The sequence below is a fragment of the Eptatretus burgeri genome, chromosome 5 (genome assembly GCF_056783735.1).
Source record: "Eptatretus burgeri isolate ZD-2024b chromosome 5, Ebu_testis_v1, whole genome shotgun sequence".
In the NCBI taxonomy this organism is placed as follows: Eukaryota; Metazoa; Chordata; class Myxini; order Myxiniformes; family Myxinidae; genus Eptatretus; species Eptatretus burgeri.
Window position 1 is genome coordinate 62,599,907 of NC_140965.1, and position 24,810 is coordinate 62,624,716.

At 40.8% G+C, this 24,810-nt stretch overlaps 1 protein-coding gene across 11 annotated transcripts in view; it reads left to right on the forward strand.

Moving 5' to 3' along the window:
- Positions 1–24,810, forward strand: part of GBF1 (golgi brefeldin A resistant guanine nucleotide exchange factor 1) — a 432,716-nt gene that overhangs the window by 348,536 nt on the left and 59,370 nt on the right. For all 11 annotated transcript variants that reach the window (XM_085882025.1, XM_085882027.1, XM_085882026.1 and 8 more), the window contains 3 exons: positions 7,271–7,353; positions 18,056–18,292; positions 20,546–20,639. In XM_085882025.1, coding sequence (XP_085738151.1) covers positions 7,271–7,353; positions 18,056–18,292; positions 20,546–20,639 — 414 coding nt within the window. The remainder of the gene's footprint in view (positions 1–7,270; positions 7,354–18,055; positions 18,293–20,545; positions 20,640–24,810) is intronic.

Here is a 24,810-nt window from a genome sequence, read left to right on the forward strand (position 1 = left end):
TTTCCAGCATTTGACGAACCCCAGGATCAATGTTCAACAATTCTTTTTAAAATACCTGACCATCCATTTGGCTAATTTTAATGAGTTGCTGCAAAGAACACAGAGCACATCTTTTTTTAAGCAGTACCCAAAGAGATGCATGTTGTTGGAACAATTCCAGATGAAGGTTTTATTGTAGAATTTTATATTTGAGCATTAAAAAAAAATGGTGTGGGACACTGAACTCGAGGCTTCCTTTCCAGCACTCTCTTTTGATGTGGCTGTGAAATTTTTACAACAACTGCTACGATATCCATGGCCTTCATAGGTTTCTAGGAGCTGTTCACAATTTTTTGTGTATTTACAAGGGTCTTTTGACTCCTTTGTTCTCATTAAACTAGTGTTTGCAGCTTTCTTAGTTTGCTGCTGTTTCATTCTTTACTTCTGTTTTTTTGGTGAGCTTCAACATGTAAAATGCGAAGTTTTTGTTTTGGTCACAGCTAATTCCGGTTGAGCCTCTGTTACCTCATCATTCTGTATTAATTGATTATCACCTGAAGCAAATGTCATGCAAGATTTGTTAGCCACCACCAATAAAATGAGAAAGCAAATTAAAAGAGGTTACAGAAGCCAAAGGTTTGGTATCTGATCTATGGTCACTCTGAGCTGGCATAGTAAACAACAAATCTAAATTTTATTACAAGTGTCTATGTTCCTCTTATGTAAGTTTTAAGAGATTGTTTTCGACCTGCAAGTACAATATCATAATGATATACATTATTTACATTTAAAACAAAATTAAAGGGTGACAATGAGTGCCAGTACAATAAACACACGACAGTTATAACTCTGACATTTCTTTTCAACCTGCAAACACTATCTTAATGATGTACATTTAAAAACAAGTGAGAAGTTGCCTTTTCCAGTCATTGCCAACTTGGCATACTCCATCATGTAAAAACTTTCCTTGGCACACCTGAACTTTTATATACCTTCAAGGCCTTCATCCAGAGCTTGATGGATAACTGCTCCCACCTCTGGACTGGTGTCTCTGCCTCACACCTTGCTCAGTTTGATGTCATGGAAACCAAGGGCTTCAAAATCATTGGAATCTCCCACGATTATACAGAGCCTCTGAGCCTATTACTTTCACATCCCAGACAGGTCGGTGGTCTGTCCTCTTCAGCCTCATTTTTGGCCATGCACCCTCTGCCCTCCCCCCTCCCCCACCCCAGTATATGCAGTACTATGCGGTCCATCAGCAACCCCTCTTAGTGAAACTGCCTCAACTCAGAACCACTGCTCGCCTCCACTCATTTATTTCTCCTTTTTCCCACCTTCCACACTCTTCATTCTCATTCTTCCATCCATGTCTTCAAGACAGCTGTTCATTACAATCTCAAGTCATCCCCCATCCAAAGCCATGATCTTTTGATCTTCTCTGCACCTGTTAAACCACCCCCACCACTCCCAAAATGTTGCTTATGTGTCCATCTTGTCTCCATCTTGCATTCTCCCCTAACCTGCATTGCTTGTCCATCTATCTTCTCCTTCTACCCTGCAACTGGTGTTTCCCCCTTTCTCCTGTCGTTCCCTTTGTTGTGTTGTGTCCTGATCTGGTCAGTGTCCTCGCTCTTCCATAGGCCGAGGCGATGTATTAAAATACATATATATATATATATATATATATATATATATATATATATATATATATATGTTCGATTCCCTAACATATATGGGCTGTCACCGTGTAAGTGATGAGGTCCATAAGTTAGAGTCCTGGGTTAAGTCAGGATTTTTTCACACTAGCTCCATGCAAGAATTTATTTATGTTTATTCGATTTCTATAAGAGGTTTATCTCAAATACACCTACACCTTCACCTACACACGCATACACAGGGTCTGCTTAGCAGGCACGTAAGACGCCGGCCATTATTAAGCTTGCATTGTTAGTATGAAATTTCTGAAGATACCTGAACATTCAATAGCTCAGTGGGTTGTTGCCACATAAGTGATGAGGTCCTTGGGTTTGAGTCCTGGGTTGAGTTCGAATTTTTTCCACACAAGCCCCACACAGGAATGTATTCCTGCTTTTTCTTACGTATACAGTCATCCCTCGCTATATCGCGGTTCATCTATCTGTGACTGTGACCTGTGACTTGAGGAGAGAAAACACAGCAAAGTTAACATTGGTGGGTGAGTGCACAGCAGGCATCGATGGTCGGATATCAAAGGTTCCTTGTTTGTCGTTGAGTTCTTTTTTTTCTTTTTTTTTCGACTGCTGGAGGCAACGCACCCTAACACGGCAGGCTATACGCCGTCTCACAGGCCATTTGACCTGGCCTTTATGCAACAAGATCTCCGGTATGCAGCTTCAGAATAACTCCCTCAGATTTCAGCAATTCCCCAAGGTGAGTCCAGCGGCCCACAAACAGCGAAGGGATGGATGGTGCAAAGGGGTACATGTTTTCTATCTATCCTTGCATTTATTGAACGTTAATCTATCCCCGGGGCTTTTCAACACACCTGTCTCTTTAAACTATCGGTTCTAGAAACCATGATTCCCGTCGCCTGTGTTGGTGTTTGTTATTAATTTGGGCCTGGCCTGCAAATTTTCCCTCGTGCTCTTGCACAATTTCGTGGCTGGGCAGCATGGCTCAATTGGCAAGGATTCCCATCTGCCGAACTCAAACTATGGCACCCCTGGGTCGCTGAGGCTGTCTCCGAGCCTCCCTACTCCGTATGAACGTGGGGAATGCCCCTGGCAGTATCGCCTTCAATGCCCACGTTGCATTTTGGTGCTCCGGGTCCCGTTCCATGGGCTTTCCGTGCCCATTACACTACTCGGTCCCTTGGACCCATGGCCTACTCTGGCCGACTACTCCGGTGCCCAGCGGGCCCTCTACTCAGTGCGCATATTTCAACAGCCACGCTCCCAGCCGGTCAATAGACTCCTGCACCCTACAAAAAGGTTTCGTGCCTTCGTTCACACCAACAACAAACCGACATCAGTTTTGGATAATTTAACTAACCCACTAACTAACATTACACTAACCCCTGGTTCACTTGGGTGGGATTCACTCTTCCCCCCAATCATTTATTCGCACCATGCATTCCACATTCGCTCCACTCACACACTCGGGCCCGCTGACCCATATTCACTCATCGTACTTCGTTCTCTTCATGTCTTTGTTTTTTTTTATAATTCACATCACACTGACACTCTCACATCACAGTGGTAGACGTATGGGATGTTTATGGCTGATGTAATAACCTAACTAAAGACATCACAACGCACGTTTTCGAGTCTCCCACGAGACAAAAATGAAAGGGACCTATCTCACACGTACTTTCCGGAATAACTGACTTTTGGGACCCGAATGTTGAGTGCTCATGGTTTCCAGATCCGTATGTATATAATTTGGTTCAAGTGTGTAAATTATAAATAACGAGCTATTTTTATATTGGCATCATTGTGGCATGAGTCCTGTTTCCCTAGTGCAGTAGAACACAACTCGATTGTGTTGTTTCGTTTCGTTCCACCAGCCCACATGATCCACTAAAACATGATGCTCATATAATTTGAACCAATGGGTATAACAGGGTTCGGTTCCACGAAGTTTTGGTTCCCAAATACAATTTAATTGGTGCTTTTATATGATAATACATATAAACTATTATAAATGAACATTAATCATGTTGTTCAGCAACAGATACAGAAATAAAATCAGTAAATAATGCTACCAAATATGAATAAACATTGGCTGAAGCATTTATTTCGGATGCAAGAAGAAAAAGAGTAGGGAAGGAAGAACACAACCATAAAGAAGTAGTCGTCAGTTTAAAATTGACCACCTATTTCAACTATTGTGTCGAATTTACGCTTCACAGTCCCCTTGCTTTCACTCGTGATTTCTCTAATCTGGCTAGTAATCGATACTATACAGTTGTGGTTTCTTTTTCGGGTCACATGGGCAATGGAAAATCATGTTTGCGATTGAGCTGAAAAAGGTCCTAACTTTCTTTTTTGCCCTGTCTATTGAAATGTGATGCAAACAGACAATTGAGTGGTATTGTACTGTGTTTGGTTTAAACGGCCTGTTTACTCCAACTGCGCGCAATTCGGGTCCCAACCGGCTCTATAATTTAGGGAGTGATGACCATCTTGGTCATGGTCTTATCTTGACCATCTTGATCTTGGACCATCCTGGAGAATTCAATGACCATCTTGGTCATAACTTAATAAATTAAGTTATTGATGTGTGGATAAAGCATTGCATGCTGGGCCAAATTGTTTCCTCTGTTTTAAGTTTCCTTGTCTGTCCTTTTGTGCAATCCTCTTCGCTGAGTTTGGTTTTTTTTGGGGGGGGGAGATTTTTTGAGCATCTTGCTTGTTACCACCATAGTGTATTATCCGACTGTGACCTGGGAGGGGTGGGGGGAAGGGGCTACTTTAGGAAGCATTATTGTTGCCCAACATTTTTGCATTAGTTTCAACAGTTTGATGTAAATATGCTTTGTGGGTCATCTCACGGCATTACGGAGGATTGACAGATTTCCAATCACCCTGGTTGTGATGCAGCTTCTTTGAAAAAAAAACAAAAAACGTTATTGCCATCTGAAATATGTACTTGACCACTATTTTTGAGTGTATATACTCGTAAATAGTGCAAATGCTCTTTAACACCACTACTACTGCTTGATATTTTCGAAACCTCCATCAGAAACTATGTCCTTGGTACTTTTGTATACATAACACGGTGGTTTAAAGTTTAAAGCAATAAACCCTTTATCTTTCCTACTTATTCAAGGGCTTTTGGGAGGCGAGCTTCAGTGCAAAATCGTTCAAAACTGAGAAAGGTAGGAAGGTGGCTGGAAGAAGAGGAGAGAATAAACAGGGTAGGGAAATGTCGGGGGAGTGGGAAGGGAAGAGAAAGGAGGCTGGGTGTGGATAGAAGGGAGGAGAGGGGAATTGGCATTTATGGCAGCATATGGGGTTTGTAAAGGGATGGGGTTAAAAAATTGTCATGTTTTTGTGTGTATAATAAATGGCTCCTAAAGCAATGCATGTTCGCTTGCCAGTGCCTCACACTCATTCAACCTTTAAAACTCGCAGCACTGTTTTCTGCAAACGAATTCTGAGTTTAAAGACAAAGGATGAACAAGAATTTGTCTTCTTTCATTGATCTGCAAGCATTAATTTCAGCCTTCTTTAATGTAGTGGTGATTAGTAAAAACAGGGTACCAAAAAAAAAAGTACAGCAATCAAGTGAAACCATGTTTGGATATTTTCAAAAGTTGGGAAAAGTTCTTCTCCCCCAGCCCCCTCTACTCCTTCCTCCACCTCCCCTTCCACTCCCCCATACACACTCCTCAAGGAATGCAATGGTTTATATACCCTCCTGTTTAAAACTTTTAGGCTCCTTCATCAGCCATAAAATAGATTATGGCTTTTTAAATGCTCATGACTTCACTCTATTGGAGATTATGGGCATATCATTGTGTACACATTTGAATGTGCGGCCGTTTTTACCCCGTATCATCCCTCTATATGGAGTACCACTATCCTCCGTGATATATTAAATAATCTTTGAACCACACTTTGCAGATTATCTGAAAAACAGATAGATTAATTGTTAGTGTGCTTGCTATTGAGCTATCTCATCTGGGTTCAATCTCAGATGGAATCAAACTTCAGTAAGTAATTAAATAAATTCCCTTCTGTTGCCATGGCAGCAGACGCATCCTTTTAATGGGAACTTAAAGCCGACCGTCTTGTGTTTACGTTGCAAACCTGAAAGATCCGAAAGTATCTCTTGAAAATAGTTGGCCATTGTGTATTATTTCCCTGACTAAATTCAATCCTGTGAGTTAGATATAAATAGACGGGGATGTTAAATTTGATTAAGTTAATTGCAGCATTGAGGAGATTATTGCATAAAATCTCGCTAAACTAATAAATTAAGTTATTGATGTTTGGATTAAGCATTGGCATGCTGGGCCAAATTGTTTCCTCTGTTTTAAGTTTCCTTGTCTGTCCTTTTGTGCAATCCTCTTCGCTGAGTTTGTTTGTTTGGGGGGGGGGGGGGGATTTTTTGAGCATCTTGCTTGTTAACTTATGAAAGAAAGGATACCTCATGCTAAGAAAGCAATTTGATTGAATGTTGCAATGATTCTGCTGGAGGAGAATTCAATTTATTCAATGCTTGTTGGAGCTATAAATCTTTGCCATTTTACTTTCCTTTTGTTATATCAAAAGATGAGGTTTAATTGGACATTAAGAGGCTTTAGAATTTGGTTTGAATGATGGCATTGGCAGGCATTCTGTGTGGCTCCCCCTAAGCGGTCAGGTTTGATGAATGAGCAGGCAAGAGTGGGTCCTGTTTGTTCTCCATTCCATAGGTTCCTGATTAATGCTGTTGAGGCCTTTGTAGACCCAGCAGTGACTGCGGCTTGACAAGTTAAACAGTGCATGTGTGGCAGTGATGAATATGTGGTGCCCCACCCCTGACCAAAATAAATATATATTTTCAAATGAGCTTTGTTATGGGTCAAGGTAGCTTGATGGAAATGACTCACTCGCTTGTGGTGGTACTTTGCTTAATGTAAAATGCATTCTTGTTCACATTCGTGTTGTGTGTTTTACAACATGCTCAGGAGTGTTGTTAAAAGCTGTAATTTGAGTTATATCCACATTGGTGCAAATAACTTCTGCTTATGTTTTTTGTGTGTTTTATGGCTGTTTAAGAAACCTACTCAAGGGCATTAAAGTATGAGCACATCACTATGCTTAGGTATATGTTCGACCAAAAATGTTTTTTGCTTTCATGTATCGTCTTGCTTTGTGGAGGTATTCTCCATATGTACTTCAAGGTCTTGCCTGAAAGCAAAGGTCACTCCAGGTCGGACACATACCTATAAGCACAGTAATGCACGTCAAAAACAACGAGCATAGAAGTATTCCGTGGCATGTAAGGCAATTACACAGTGATTGACATGATATTATATTGTACGTGATAGTCAACTTATCGGAAAAAACTTAAGTGTGCATGGGATCTTGACTTGGTCACATGGTTGAGAATATTGGTGGAGCACGGCGGTCGTCTTTATATGTATCAGGCAAGGAACATGTTTTCGATCGACAGATGTGTTGCGTAATGTGAACTGCCTTTACCCAAAAAAGAAAACCACTTCAACCATATGTCTGACCAATTGTATGCCCCTTGGTGATGAGGGTAGCTATAAAAAGTGTTAATGCAGTTTTATGTAGCTCAACTGATTTTCTCTCAGGAATTCAAGAAGAACCTGAAGGGTGTGAATGGCCAGAAAGACTTTGACCAGGATATGCTGGAAGAGATTTACAATGCTATAAGGTATGGATTGTGAAGCACTTTATATAAGCAATTTTTGGTTAAAAAAAAGAAAGTCTGAAGAAAGTGCAATATGTAACATGTCACTTGCATTTCACGTTTTGGCATTGTTTGCATTGCTATTAATTCCAAGCTTTGGATAAATTTAATGATTGGTTGCCTGAAAAGTCCGTAAAGAACACTTCATCATCTTTCGGTTTGGAGTGCATTCTGAATTTTGTGTTCCTCTGAGATTTCATATTGATTAGAATGCAACTAGTGCACATGGCACATTTTAATATTTACCTCTCAATAAATGTTGGTAAACACTGATGGAAATTTTGGCATTTTGAAATGATGCAATTTTTTTTCTTCCAAATAGTGTTTCTTATGCTGCATGTTATCTGCACATGATGTTTATCTGCCATTGTTATGATTACGCCTTTGCAGGAATTTGTTCGATGCATTTTGGTGATGCTTCTTTTCTTGAACGGTGAACTCAAAACAAAATGTAATTTTTCTTTCAACAACAAAGTCTTGTCCTCTTTCGAAGTAACATAAGTGGAAACCAGATCATGTTTGACTCCCTTTGGATACATTCATCATCATCATCATCATCATGAGTGTCAGTGCTGCCGAAGCAGTCTCTCTGCCAGGGTTATTCTGGGTGGTTTGCCGTTGCGTTCCCAACAGTCAGTCAGAGAAGGAGTTTGGAATTTCGCCAGAATTTAGAACTGTGGGTTGCGAAATTGCAATTCTCTTCTGTTGTACAAATATTACTACACGACTGGACTTGCTACTTCGTGACAGTATCAATTGTTATACATTGGATAAGCAGAGAGCAAAGTCAGGCATTGGTTCAGCCAGACAAGATATTAAATAAAATTCAGCTTGCAGTTTCATCTCTCTGACCTGAACATGTAGAATTGTTTGGCCAACTTAAGCATGCATTTCTGCATGCACAGATGAATTCTGATGTTTTAAAACTGTTTGTCAATTAAAGTCTTTAATTTTGTCATTCATTCATTTGTTGGTGAACTAAATGCGAACATTAAAGAAAATAAAATTTTGGTTCCATTTTCCTCAAAAGAAAAACAGATGTAAAACCTTTTATCAGAAGAAACCTAACTGTTTGCGAAGAAGCAGAAAAGAATAGCAATTGGAAAAGAAAAGAAATTCGACTGTCTGAGTTTTTGTTGGTGTTCATGAAATGCATGGCATCCTTTCCAGGCAAGTCTGTCATTCTTAATTTAGAGTTAGCTGAATAAGGCTAATCACTTGATCCCTGGTTAAGCCTACACAAACTGGGAGGTAATCTCCCATGAAGATAAGTTGCTCTGATTAAGGGGAAGTCCATTGGAGGGCCATGCTGTATTTTGTTTACACATTTAAACGATTTGCTTTTCTCTCTGAGTGCATCTTCAGTTTGGGTGAGATAATTTGTCAAGGTACTTTCAGAGACCTCCTGGAACAAGCAGCTTCATTTTAGGCAATGGAACTTCTTATTTTTCTTTTTTTAAAATTAACTGATCATAATATAAAAATCGTAATTTGGTGGGTTTTGTACATTTCAAATTGTAGAGATACCGCAGTTAACGTAATTAATCAATAAATGGAAAGTGGGTGTGTGTTTGTGTTTTTGTGGGTTTTGCAAGCACGATGAAGCTGTATCCTCAGCTTCGTTCCAAATATAGGTTTTGAGCTATTAAACTCGGATTTATTAAGGTTTTCCATTGGGTGCACAGCAGCTAATGCATCCAGGTCGCTATCAAGATGCTAACAGAGAGCCACACTGTAACCTGTCAAGCTCTATCCTAAAGTGTCAGTTGGACTGACAGTTCCATTTAATAGGAATACGCTCAGCAGAAATGATGCAGTTGTTCAACATATGTGTTTGTCAATGAAAATTTTGACTAATAATAATGAATGACAAAATAATAATAATGGTTCTACAAAAGCAATCAATTATAGCGATAATAAAGCAAATGTAAACCACAGTTCTTATTGAAAATATAACACAAATTGTGATTGAAAATGATACAAAATCTTGAGTTTACTTCAAAAACATCTTCCTGGCCTTTGCTTCTGAATATAAAGTGTGTCAAATTGTATTAAAATGATGGACAATTATAAGGCCACGGTGCAAGAACAACTTCGATGCATCACATGCATGCCCCGAGAACAAAATTTTTTCTTCTCCCCTTCTTTGGTGACTGCTGTCCACCATTCAGCAATTTGCCTCTTCAACTGTGGATCAAATGAATGTATACCCATGATTCATCCATGAGATATGCTCTCGGAACATATCACTTTCACATCACCAGCACTGCAGTTTTGTTGTGTGTGTGTGTGTGTGTGTGTGTGTGTGTGTGTGTGTGTGTGTGTGTGTGTGTGTGTGTGTGTGTGTGTGTGTGTGTGTGTGTGTGTGTGTGTGTGTGTGTGTGTGTGTGTGTGTGTGTTGTTTTACCAGCTTATTATCGTTGAGGACATGGATGACCTATTTTGCACAAATCTTCCTCTTTCTGATTTAGTCAATAAGCAGAACAGTTTTGCAGAGTAACTGCAGTGGATGCACGAGGGAGGAATCCACTCTGCACCGTTAACAGCCACGGAGCCAAAAGTGCAGCCATGGTTTGATTTCTTTTGCCAGGGGGTGGGCTGGCACCAGGAGCCAAAAAAAGCTTTCTTCAAATTATCACCGACATATGAGATACAATTTTTGCTTTTGCAAATAAGTTGAAGACTACTTCAACTTCATATTACTATACCAACCGTGTGTGTGTGTGTGTGTGTGTGTGTGTGTGTGTGTGTGTGTGTGTGTGTGTGTGTGTGTGTGTGTGTGTGTGTGTGTGTGTGTGTGTGCGCGCGTGTGTGCGTATGTGCGTGCGTGCGTGCGTGTGTGCGTGCGTGCATGCATGCGTGCGTGCGTGCGCGCAATTTTATTTACCATATTTTGTCAAGTAATATATTTCAAATACAACAAACACATTCATGCAAATTATGTTATGTTTTGTTTTTATTACAAAAAAAAACATCGTCATCATTTAAGATGCCATTTATTTGTATTTAATTCATTTGATGAAAGATTTAATTTGTTTGCAGTTGTATAAGTACATCATCACAAATATTGTGATGTGGAAGCCCAGAAATATATGTTGACAAATATTGGAAATATATCACAAATATATTGTGATATATTTCTGGAAAATCTCTCTTTTCGGATGGATTTGCACTATTTGCTGGTTTAAATTTGTATGTGTATGAAAATTATTTTGTTCTGAGTTTTCTGCTTGCTCAAATATAACTTGCTTCGTCTGTAAATTGGGCCTGCATAGTGTTAAGGATAGCTAGCTGATAAAAAGGTGTACGTAGTGTGTCTTTGGCCTTCTTCTGACCCCAAGACTCAGCCTGTTTGCCTGGAGGCCTTCACTATCCTGGGGTAAATTGCTGACCCTTTCAGGGTCACGTCAGTATGAACTTATTTTGGATATGTTGCAGCATTCCAGAGGTTGGTGTCAGTTATAAATGTTTAGATAATTGAATGCTTTCCTGCACTTTAATAGTGAAGAATAACTTGTGCAAAAGTGTTCTGACTACAGAGAATATTATCAAAAGTGAAGAAAAAAATTATGTATTTGCTACATCAAACTCATTGATATTCGTTGGTCGTTTTTCCTCATTTATTAGGACAACATGAATTTTTTCCTCAATTTACACAAGTGATTGTGAAACTTTGCAAGCATTTGTGATCTGCGTTTTTAAGGGGACCATTAAATACGAGCTTGGTCTTTCAGATATGAATTTGTGCAAGTACATTTGGCTTAATTTACATGGTTCGTTTATAAAAATGTTGACCACACCTCACATCAACAGCATTTTCAGGAAAGCCATTGTCATTTAATCAAGTAATGCAATTGTTTGTCTGAACACAATGACTGTAAAAAGACGTTTTGGTAAAATGTGATTTTGCTTTTCAGTGACACAGATTTATTATCTCGAATGCAAGTACATGGTTTGTTAGGGGATATGTTTTCTTATTCTAGGAGTACATTATGGCAATTCTTAATGTTGTTTTTACATAACCTGCTTTGTGTACTAAAAAATATGTGAATTTAGAGCGCGCATGCACACACACACACACACACACACACACACACACACACACACACACACACACACACACACACACACACACACACACGAGGCCCAAAGTGAAGCAGCGAGGCTACCATATCGGTTCGGACTTTGAACGGTCCATGTGGTGGCACTCTGAGTAGGAGGAAAGCGAGCGCAAGTGAGACCATCTTGGCGGAGATCATGCATGGTGTGAACAGCCGAGGGAGCTCCCAGCAGGCATCAAGTGGATCTTGGGAGACCGTGAGGAATGGGGGCCTCACAGACGTGGAGTCTGAGAGATGTCACTGCATGGAGTAGAAAGTGAGAGAGACATGCACGGCTTGTAGCAACAGGGATGTGTGGAACCGAACAAAGCAGCGAGGCTACAATATTGGTCATGGTGAAGAATGGTCCGTATGGAAGCACTCAAAGCAGGAAGAAAGTGAAAGCAAGTGTGACCATTGTGGTGGGAATACCGCATGGTGCGAACAGCTGAGGGTGCTCCCGAAAGACCTTGAGTGGGTCTTCGGAGACCGTGAGGAATGGGGACCTCACAGACGTGGAGTCTGAGAGATGGAACCGAAGGTAAGAAAAGCATGCAAGGCTTGTGTAACAGCCTGATATGCATCCCTCAGTGAAGCAGCGAGGCTTAACATCTCGGTTGAGACCTTGAACAGTCCGTATGGCGGTACCCGGAGCAGGAAAAATGCAAACGCGAGCGGGACCATCGTGACGGAAATTTCGCATGCTGCGAAATGCCAAGGGAGCTTCTGGGAGGCCAGAGGCAGTGCAAAGAAGCTCCTTGCATGACGCATGATGGGGCGGGTGTGTTGGAGAGTCTTAAAAAAACAACTCTGACCGAAGGGTCACAGGCCCCCAACAGTGAAAGCTCTGTGAAATCTGTGCGGGGACACAAGGCAGCCAGGGTGTGTCCTGCTAAGATAAACCGCTGCACCTTTCCCAAACAGAAGGCAGAGCCCTGCATCAAGACTCAACGTTATGATGATGCTGCCTGTCTCAAAGGAAAGATCGAAGCAGGACAGCAAAGAAAAAAAAAAACAATGAAAGCTGGAATGCTGAGGGGAGGGAGGACGTCCTCTCACGCAGAATGGTGCTCTGCATTTGAAGCATGGAGCATGGGTGGTGGAGGAGACCTATTCATGGCTACAGCACATATAGATGAAGAAAGTCCAAATGTTAATGGCAGAAGGACGAAGGGGAACAGAGGGGTAGAGGAGAGGATGATGAGGAACAATGTTCCCTGGAAGAGGAGCTGACTAATATGATAGAGGAGGTGAGTATGACACTAACTGAAGAAAGACCATGACTAATTTGACTATAATAATAAACGCACAAAAACACTAATCAGCAGAACAAACAAATGTTTTTAAAATAGGATAGATTTAGCAATTCCAAAGGGGAAAATGAAGCCCAAAACTAGAGGAGAATCCCAAAAATATAAACCAAATATAAAATTGAAGACAAAGACCAAAAGGTAATGGTTGCTAAAACCAAATGTAAGACAGATATGATAGCAAGGAAAAAAAAAAACTATGACGAGGCTAACAGCAGGAGTAAACAAGGCCAGATGTTTGAAAACAACCAAAACTGATTCCATCATGAACTAGGGAAACAAAAGCAGAATCTGTCATCCCCTCCTGAAAAAAAATGAACTGGAATGATTCTGGAAAGGAATTTCTGAAGATCGAAAATAACAATAAGGAGGCGGAATGGATCTGAAACCTGGAGGAGAAGAAGCAACATCTCAAGGAAATGCCCCCAGTAATAATTGTTGCAGAAAAAAAAAATCAGACAACAACTTGCAAAGATGGCTAACTTCAAAAGTCCTGGCCCAGATGAGATCCCAAACTTCTGGCTAAAGCAATTTGATGCTCTCCACGGTCACGATGCTTGAGCATTCAATGAACTTTTCCAACGGGATTTGGAAATGGATGAATGGCTCACAGAGGGAAAGACCTTTCTCATCCCCAAATCTGAAGAAACCCAACTACCTCACAAATGTCAACCAATAACCTGTCTCCCAACAACAGAAAACTTTTAACAGGAATCGTCACAGAAACGATGTACCACCACCTAACACAACAAGGAGGCCCAGAGGCAGAATCAAAGGAATGCAAAAGAGGGTACTACAGAACAATAGACCACTTACGACTAAACAAGGCCATCATCGAAAACTGCAATACCAGAAAAACCAAATTGTCCACAGCCTGGATAGTCTAAAAAAAAAAAGAGGCTTTTGACAGTATCCCACATTCATGGATGATAAAGTGCATGCAAATCTACAATATAAATCCCCAAATAATCAATCTGATTGGGAAAGCCATGGATCTATGGAAAAATCACAAACGAATCCTGCAGCATTTGGAAGGAAACATCGAAATACCAGGAGTGAAGATACGACGTGGGATCTTTCAAGGAGACAGCCTTTCCCCCTTCCTGTTTTGCCTGGCTCTGGATCCACCAAGTAACCTCATTAATGAGCAAGGACACAGATATACCCAAACAACCAATAAAAGAACGTCCAAGGAAACAAGAAATGTGACGTATCTAATGTGCATGGATGATTTTTAAAAGTCTTTGCACCGAATGGCAAAAAATTGACAGAGCTGAAATTTGTGAAACAGTACTCTGATTTCATCCAAATGGAATTTAACCCAGATAAGTATGCCAAGTGCACAATCATGTAAGGTACACTAACAAAAACGGACAACATACAAATTGGCCGAGACACAATATATGAGCAAGACAACAGAGTATCTTACAAATACCTCGGGATAGAAGAGGGCCACCAACTGTCATTAAAAATCTGCAAAGCACTTACCAAAAGAATGCCTGTATAGAACGAGGTCAATTCTGAAAACAATCCTCTCTCCAAGGAACAAAATCAGAACCATAAACCAACGAGCAGTCCAAGTGTTCCAATACATCTGTGGAATAGTACGTCTCTCTTCCACCCCGTGAAACCCACCCACATGTGGAGATGGCAACCAGCAACAACTTGCACACACACACTTGCACACATATGCGTGAACATACACACACACACACACACACACACACACACACACACACACACACACATATATATATATATATATATATATATATAAACACGCACACAGTGCCTTCAGAAAGTATTCACACCCCTCGACTTTTGTCACATTTAGTTGTGTTACAGCGCCTGGTGTTGGCTTAGTGGTTAGGGTGGTGACTTGGGATCCCAGGGTCCTGAGTTCAAGCCCCATAGGCTGCTGAATTAACACCAGGGGGTTGACTCAGCCTGTCATCCTTCCGAGGTCGGCGAAATGAGTACCAGTATACTGGTCCCGGTGTATGCCCCGGTTAGAATAGGTGTACCATATCCCTGTGTGTCGTAAGAGGCGAACAGGGTTGGCGTCAGGAAGGGCATCTGGCCATAAAACATTGCCTCAAGAAAAAGCCAACCCCTGCACAGCAGGGAAAAATGGCTGTAAAAACGGTCATTTTTTAGTTGTGTTACAGCCTGAATTCAAAATGGATTAAATTAAATTATTTTTCACCGATCGACACAAAATACTCCATAAAGACAAAGTGAAAACATATTTTTAGAAATTTTTACAAATCAATTAAAAATGAAAAACTGAACTCTCTTGCATCAATAAGTATTCAACCTCCTGAGTCAATACTTTGTAGAAGTGCCTTTGGCAGCGATTACAGCTTTGAGACTTCTTGGATATGTCTGTATCAGCTTTGCACATCTGGATTTGGGAATTTCCTCTCATTCTTCCTTGCAGATTTGTTCAAGCTCTGTCAAATTGGATGGGGAGCGACAGTGAACAGCAATCTTCAAGTCTTGCCACCGACTCTCAATGGGATTCATGTCTGGGCTTTGGCTGGGCCACTCAAGGACTTTCATGTTCTTGTTCTGAAACCATTCCAGTGTTGCTATGGCTGTATGCTTGGGATCATTGTCCTGTTGGAATGTAAATCCTTGCCTCAGTCTAAGGCCTTTTGCACTGAAGCAGGTTCTCAAGGATTTTCTTGTATTTTGCTCCATTCATTATTCCCTCTATCCTTACAAGTCTCCCAGTCCCTGCCACTGAAAAGCATCCCGATAGCATGATGCTGCTACCACCATGCTTTATAGTAAGGATGGTGTTGGATGGGTGATGAGCTGTGCTCTGTTTCCGCCAGACGTAGCGCTTTGCATTCAGGCCAAAGAGTTCAATTTTCATCGAATCAGACCACAATTTTTTGCCTCTTTTTTCAAGAGTGGCTTCCGTCCAGCCACTCTTCTATAAAGCTTAGTTTTGTAAAGCGCTGCAGAGACTGTTGTCCTTGCGGCAGGTTCTCCAAAAGGAACTCTGTACACCTGAACTCCTATTCACCTACAAGGCCTTCATCCACAGCTTGATGGAGTACTGCTCACCCCTCTCGACTGGCTTTCCTGCCTCACACCTTGCTCAGCTTGACGTCGTGGAAACCAAGGCCTTCAAGATCATTGTAATCTCTGGCGAAGAAGCTTAGTCTCTTGGCCTATCACTTTCCCATTTCAGAAAAGTCGGTGAACTCTTTGTCTTCTACGACCTCCTTTCTGATCTTGCAACGTCTCCTCGTTCTGTTAGGTGCACGTGGTCCACCATCAACCCCCTTCTCGTAAAACTCCCAAAATGCAGAATCACTGCTCACCTCAAATCATTTGTTCTTATTTCCCTACTTGTGGAATCGACTTCCACATTCTCTTCAATCTCATTCTTCCCTCCAGGTATTCAAGACAGCTGTTTACCACCATCTTAGATCATCCCCCATCCAAAACCATCATCTTTTTCAGTTTTTCCAGTTTTTCCTTTCTGAGACTTTGTTTCTGTATCCATCTTGTCCTCTTCACACTCATTATTTGGCATTCCAAACAAAATTGAAAATCATTCCAAACACGAAGCTTGCTGTTTTAAAGGACGTCTTAAAGGGCACAAACAACAGGCACGAATAATGAATGTCGCATGTTAGATAGGGTGGTGTAATAGCTACTTCATCACCGGTGGTAAACTTCCATAATTAATTTATTTATACGACCTTTACAGTCTTTATTTTGTTTCAATTTAATCATATACTTGAACAATGTCGAACACAAATCGCCTTCTTTTCACTTCCAAGAAACTCTGGTTATGCAGTTCTTGGACAAGTTATATAAGTTGGTTGCATTAGACTGCTTGAACAGCGCTAAACTTCCAGAATTTTTTTATACAACCTTTAAAATCATTATTTTATTTCATTTGGATTAATCTTGGGATCTTGGGATCCTTGAACTGCAGAGAACTGCAGAGATTTCATCTTGGGCAAAATGAGTACCAGCTTGCTGAGATGACTGAGTCATTCGAGTATCCTGCATCGGAGTGGCGACCCGTCCAGGATTGTACCCAATAGCCAAGGAGACTGCTTCAGCAGCACCAATGCTCTGTACAGAGTTTGATCCCAATGGGATGGGATTTGGATTAAGGGTTGATTTTAAAAATTAAATAAAAAATTGTATGTGTACACACCATCCTACCCATAAAAAGATAAATTGTACCAAATGGCATGAGGTATATGCAATGTCAATGACAATTTATAAAAGGTTTATTGTGTTGGCTAACCTTTTATAATTGGTACATCCTTCCAGTGCCTGGATTCTGCTCGCAATTTGTGAATCCCTGCCATTCCTGACATATTATTCCCCCTCTATATTTCAGATATGGTGATCATTATTGTGTAACATGTAATTGTTATTGTACATCATTCAGACACGGCCCTTTGACTTGAACATTATGGAAATGGATTTCTTGCTTCACAAAACCTGTTCTCACATTTCAAGACCAGAGGATAACTCGCTGTGGCATCATATTATCCAGTGCCGTGCATTGACCGATCTGATAAAACAATTCTGTGCTATTACTATTCAGTGAAATTAGTTGCACAGGTACTTCCCTGAAATCCTTCATCACATCGTGGAAGTTTGACATGAGGACGGAGTCAGATCTGTTTTGTCTAACAGCCAGTTTACAGGGTTCTCTTGCCTCATGTGACAATTTTGATGGTCTTGTCAGTGTTGCTTATCGTCTTCCACTTCATCATGATGTTCCCCACAGTTAATTTGGAGATAGCTGTGACAGCTGAAATTGTTTCAAGGAGGTGTCTACACGTCTTATTCCTCATTTGAACTGACTCCTTTCTCAGAAATTTTGCTCTGAAACTTAAGAATGAGATGGTTCCTTGCACTTTTGTATTTGTAAATTATATTCATGGTTGTCCCATGACATTTGGTTGAATAATGTATTATTTTTATTGTCTGAAGTAACACCGTAACTTCCTTTCTTTGATATTTCTTTTCTACAACTGCAAATGTGATTATTATTATTATTTATTTATTTTTCACTTTTTTGCGAGATGTTTCTTCTGAAGTTGTAGCCTCAGTAAGTGATGCTGCACAATCATATTACAGTTGATGCTTCACTTAATTAGGTTTACTCTTGCCGAATTCAAGTTTAATGTGCTCATGGCTGTTATTGTATATGCGCAGCTTATCACAAAGGTATGTCAGAATGTGCATTGTTTGTCACATTTATTTATGCAGGACTGATGAGATAGTAATGCCAGAGGAGCAAATGGGACTGGTGCGAGAAAACTACGTGTGGAATGTGCTTCTGCACCGTGGTGCATCGGAGGAAGGTGTTTTCTTGCATGTGCCAGCAAGCACATATGACTTGGACCTGTTTAGCATGAGCTGGGGTCCCACTGTAGCAGCACTTTCTTACGTCTTTGACAAGAGTACAGATGACTCAATCATCCAGAAAATCATATTGGGCTTTCGGTGAGAGCAATTTTTAGTTTGGTGAAATAATGTTTGCTTCATTCTTTCAGTGCATATATCTCCACAACAATCAATTACAATAATGATAGTTATATCATTAAGCCTCCTCCTACAGCATAGGGGAAGGTTTATTGTTTTTGTTTGGTTTGTTTCTGCAATTGGTGCCCCTGATTTTAATGATACCACAGAGTTTCTTAGACCCCCAGGAGTACTAAACCACCATTTAGAAATAATTTTTTTTTTCTTCCCTGCTCTCCAACTTTCCAAACTATCGATTTCCAAGCTGTATCTCAGAACCGGCTGGGACTTTCGGAATGACATTTTACATCAATGACGTGAATAGAAAGTATACGGGCTGACCTAATTCGTTTTGACCTTTCCCTAATTTTCAGGTCATGACCTAATTATAGTAATTTTAACAGTTTTCACCATAACTCGACTAAAGTTTGTCCGATCGGAATAAAATTTCCCTCTCTGGATAGCTTTAGGCAAGGCACATTTTAACTTATTTTACATTCTACACCTCCGGGTTGGTGACCTATTGAAGAAAAAAAACATTTTTGATCATAACTTGAATAATTTCCCTCCGATTTTCATGATGTTGCATGGATAGATTGTCGATGGGGGCACATTTTTTAAATTTACATTCTATCCTTAAATGTTGAAGGTCAAGGCCATACGGTGGTCTGAAAAAAATATGGCCATTATTGGATCACGGGCCAAGGGAAAGTCATGGGTGATCGCCAAGGATAAGCCTCCCCCGATCGCTTTGTGATCGTGGATATCTAGTTGCAATAAACATGTAAATACATTTATTTTGTATTACTCTACAAAAATCAAAGCCATAGCCAAAGTAGAAATGGATATTTTGCGAATGCATTGATTAAGATTAGGTGTTTGATTAAGGAATGCATTGATTAAGATTAAGATAAGGTGTCACTATCAATATTAAAGCCAGGACATGGCAACGTGTCACGGCTGGGATTACAGAAGACAAATGACATGATCTCCAGATTAAATTGCACAGACCTTTCTCTTGCACAAGATGGACTGCTTCTCGATGGAGGAAAGCGACTGCGTCCAATTTATTGGGAAATTAAATGATTCTGTCTTCTTTTTTTTCCATTATTTTGCTTAAACAAAAGGTTTCGATTTTGTTAAATTGGCCAAAAGCTTTTGATTTTTTGGATTTTTGTTTTTTTAACTGAAAGCTTGTTACTCCGATTAATATAGAATTCATTCCAAGCTCATGATTACAAAACGGTGAGACAGTTGTCCTTTGAGCAGCTTCTCTGATTGATAAATATGCTATGACAGTTGGTGGTTTGTGAGAAATTCCTTGTGGTTTGGGGAGAGCAATAATATGGGAATGTTTTTTTTTACCTCACACGTGTGAACCGAAAAGTGGAGTTAAGCAATTGGTTCATGTCCATATGTCTGTAAACCTAAGTTTATGATCAAGCAACTGCTTAATTTAAATTGAATGTTATATTTTTAACATGAATCGGAAAGCAAACCTGCCATTGACAGGACTTTGTCTCTAAATTCGCCCCGATCGCACATGTGCAGAGAGGAGTGAGATAATTTTGTTTTTTTACTGGCTGCAAACCAAATTGAAATTCATTCCACACAGGAAACTAACTGTTTCTAATGACGTCATAAAGGACACAAACAACATGCACATATAACTAATGTAAAGTGTTCGATAGAGTGGTGTAATAGCCACTGCATCAATGGCGGTAAAACCCACAATTTATTTATACGACTTTTACAATCTTAATTTTATTGAAATGGAATTATATACTTTATCACTGTAGAATGCAAATCCCCATCGTTGCGCTTTCAAAAACCTTCCGTTTAGCAGTGCTTGGACTTGTTAAATAGGGTGGTGGAAAAAACTGATTCTATAGCACTAAACTTCTGGAATTTTTTTTATCGATCTTTAATATCATTTGTTTATTTAAAGGAAAGTGGATACTTGCATACTGCATTGGATAACATGTTCTATGACCTCTCTCATTTTTCTAGTAAAATGAACTGTGGTAGCTTTCCTTTTTGAGGAGAGGCACTCCATGTTTGCAAGACAATTGCAAAATTTAAACAACACAACATCTTGGGTGTCCTGTGAAAAAAAAAAAATTCTTGTCCAAAAATTGCTTCTGTCATGCTAATAGACCGAGCATCTAACAATGATGAGGATTATGATAATGATCTCATTGATTTGGTGATTAATTATATTCTGCCCAACTACAGGAAGTGTGCGATCATATCGGCTCATTACAACCTCAACGATGTGTTTGACAACTTGATCATCTCGCTGTGCAAGTTTACCATGCTCAACAATGAAGTAAGATATTACCTGGTATCTGATGACCACATCTCACAAACTACAAAGAAACTTGGTGTTGAAGTTTTTTTTCTTCAGATTTTTCTCCAGATATCAAGCCTGAGCTACCCAGTTACAAATATGTTTAAAATACTATGAATACAGAAAACCCTCCAATATCGCGGTGGTTCGGTTCCTGGAAAATTCCGCGACAGTTGAAACCACGATCGTGGAAACCAATGGCCAATGAGAAAGTGGGGGGTTTGGTTCCTATACTTCGAGAAGATATAGAGGAACATCAACGGTAGCCGGAAATAAACACATCACTGTTGAAATAAACACTATATATATATATACATATATATAGCATGTTAACATTGATATAAACATGTAAATACAATAAATAAGGTGTAAATTAAAAATATACAACTTTTTCCTTTTAAATTTATTACAACACAGCGAGGTTTTATTTATTACATCTTCACCGAAATCGAATCAATTCATCCTTGTCACACACCTGTGTCCACCAAGTTTCATCCGAATCCATCCACAACTTTTTGAGATATCCTGTACACAAACAGACAAACAAACAGAAAGGTAAGAAAACATAACCTCCTTCACCTCCGGTGGCAGAGTTAACAAATAAATGAATGAACAAAGGAATCACATGAAAGGAATGAGGGAAAAAAATGAATATACAAAGTGAACACATGAATAAACAAAGGAATGCATGGAGTTGACAAATTAATGGAATTAAGGAAATAATGCAGGAACTGGGAGCACAGATTGATGAAGTAGGGAAAAGGAATATTTAAATGAAGAGAATGGAATACGAAATTGATGAGTGAAATGGGGGAAATGGAGAAAGAAATGCTATTAGAAGAAATTTGGTCAACAAATAAAAGAATTGACACAAGTAAATGAGGACCTGGAGGGCCATTGCACTTGTATGGATGCAGCAGTTGGAGGAATGGGGGTTTTGGAAGTGCCAGGGTGGTGGATTCGCTGAGGGGGTGAGGAGGTTGGGAAGCGTGGCAGAGCTAGAGCGGGTGTTAGTTGATCGGCGTCTATGGGGGCCACAATTGACTGGGGAAAGGATAGATGAGATGTTACAGGAGCAGCTGAACACTTGGGACAATACCATCAAGGGAGAGGTGGTATAACCAAAAGTTTCTGTTATTCTCAAGGGTGACGTTGATGGTTCTGTTGAGACTATGCTTGTGCTGGACTGACTCGTACGGAGCCAGTAGTGAGGTTGAACTGGACTTGCTGCATTTTGGCATTGGGAATGCTGCTGAGGAGGGTCGAGCGAATTTGGCAGAGCCAATGGTTGAACCATTTGCAGGACATGTAGGAGAGGAGAGCGACAGTAACATTGACAAACCAAGTACCAAACAAGTGGTTGCTCTTGAAACAATCGAAAGTGAGCTTGCTGATGTAAACTCTGGAGAGACAATTGCCCAATTTGAAAAAGTGCAAGGCGGTTTAACAGTCAGGTGGACCTCAAGAGAAAAGAGCAGGATGGCTTGTCAAATGGACAAGTGGGAAAGTGATTTTTTGAAAGGAATTTGCAGAACCAATCCCAGAGTTAAGATCCAAATAATAGGTGAAGGCCAATGACTCACTGTTTATGAACCGTGTGGAAGTGATGCCAAGGCAGAATGTTATGATTTGTCTCGTGCTTCTCGCTGTTGTAATGCAGATGGTACAGATGTAGTTGAGAGTGGATCAACAAATGTTTTTTGATGATTGTACAGTAAGGAGTGATGCATTGAATACTGTAAAGAGGAATGACATTGAAGTTGCAAAGGTGCTGGATGAGGAAAGTGATCTTCTTGATCTGGGCACTTACAAGAAGGCAAATCTTGACATTTATTTGGTTGAGCCAATATTGAAACAATCCCAAGAAAAATGTGTTGAGGAGGAGAGTTGCAGCAGCTGTGGCTTCCTGTTGGTTGAGCAAGAGGCTCATCCTGGGTCGGGCAAAGGTGCATCAAGTGCAAGCTGTGAAGAGAAAATTCCCCCACTTGGTGTGAATGTCGAGGATTCGAGTGATGAAGATGATGCTCAGCATTTTTCATTGGATGAAATTGCGGTAGCTGATGTACCCCAGGAATCCTTTTCCGATGCCAGACCTGCGGATTCTTCAGCAAGGGATATTGAAGAGAAAGCAGGTGGATGAACTGCATGATGAAGGTGAATTGCCAAATACTGGACTTGTTGGCAATGAGAACTGTGCTGAAATTTATGAAGGACTTTGTCAGTCTTCTTTTGGACCAGTGGTCGAGAGGGATGCTCCGGAGGTTGTACCACTTGAGAAGGATTTTGAAGTTGAGGAATGCGTATTGGGGAGTGAACCATTGGATTATGATTGTTGGATTGGAGGCAAGAAGGAGGTGGATGAGGAAGATTAGCTTTCTAAAGAATCTTTGTCTGAGGTGAGCACTTGCCAACAGGCAAATCAGGAGACAGATTTGGCAGAACCCCTGTTTCTTTGTCTGGCTGGTGGATATGCCCATCATGGAATGGTACACCACCATGAACCACTGCTTGGAATGGTTGGCCGACGTGGACCACCGTACCTCAAAATACACATGGCTCTGATGGTCTCATTGTGGTTGTGCCTGGTCAGTGTTGGATTCCTTGTGGCCTGATTTTTTTTTGGGGGGGGGGGGTTCGATTCGCATAGCCCACTCATCAGCTATGCTCCCAAAAAGTCTGGTTCCAGATCCAAAGGACAGCAACGGTGATGGTGTTTGCGTTAACCATAGTAGCTGTTTGTCTGGCTTTTGGCTATTGTGGATGGTGGAGGATGGTTGACGGCGTCCATGCGTACCCAGTAATTATTGTCGTCATACTGGTTGTGGTTCAGCCGGGCCTGGCTTTGTTCTGCCCTCGTCCTGGTACACCCAAGAGATACATTTTGAACTGGGTCCACTGGGCTGGGGGAATGTCTGCCTGGATTATAGCTATGGCCACAGTTTTTCCTGGAGGAGGATGCAAGCAAGCATCAATTGGGAGTGGATGTGAGAACTTTGGATCTACCAGATCCTGGAGGAGGATGCAGGTTTCTGAGAGTGGATGAGAGAACTTTGGGTCGACCACATCCTGAAGAAGTATGCAGGCTTCTGGGTATGGATGACAGAACTTTGGGTCTACCAGATCCTGGAGGAGGATGCAGGCTTCGGGGAATGGATGAAAGAACTTTGGGTGCACCAGATTCTGTTGGAGGATGCAGGCTTCTGGGAGTGGATGAGAGAAAATTGGGTCTACCAGATCCTGGAGTGGAATGCAGGCCTTGATCCTGCTGCCTCTCGCAAGAAATTTTGTCAACACAGTTACTGTGGCTGGCCTGGTTCTCTGGCATCTCCTTATCGAGGTTGAGCTTGAAGTCTACCACTGCACCCAAACATCAGCCAGGTTGTCTACAAGATTTTGGAATAGTCGCAGATTTAAAAAAATATATAAAAAGGGTATGGAATCCAGAGAGATTGGAAGGTACGAAGAAAACTAGGAGGGGTGGATGACACTCTTGGACCCAACCAACCTACGATGACCTGTACTTAGAGTAAGGTGTCTTGATGCTTACTGTCCCAAGGGTTCAGTTTTGTTAGAAATTGGGGCATGGGTAATTAGGATGGGAGCGGATGAGAATGACTCAATGGTCGGTAAAGAGATCGGTTTTGAAATCAGAATTGACTTATTGTATTGGTGTCTGTTATGTAACAAGAATTGAGTTGTGTTTGGAGAATGAATGTGAATTATAACATGTATGCAGGCCATGGCAGAGTCGGAACACGATCACCATTTTTGCATTGCAATGTGTTTGAGAATTGAATGGCGTGTGGGAGGAAATGACATACTGGATTTTGTGGGTGGGGAAGATATGTGGGTCTGCAGGAATGGATTAACATGTGGGTCCCCACCATCTTGGTTGTACAGTACCTACCCGCTGCCGAGTCGAGGATCACATGTGTGTAATAATATTAAAGCCATGGTATTGCAGGGTTGGAATGAATGATTGATTATTGGGTTTATGTGCGAGTGTGTGGGGGAAGGTTCACTTGATCCATGTCACTAACCTGGACCAGAAAGATGGCCTGTGGAAATTTGGATTCGGTAAATTAGGATGGCTCCGTAGGTAACGTTGAGTATTGTGGCATCCACCGGAAAATGTAGTCTTTAGAAGGGA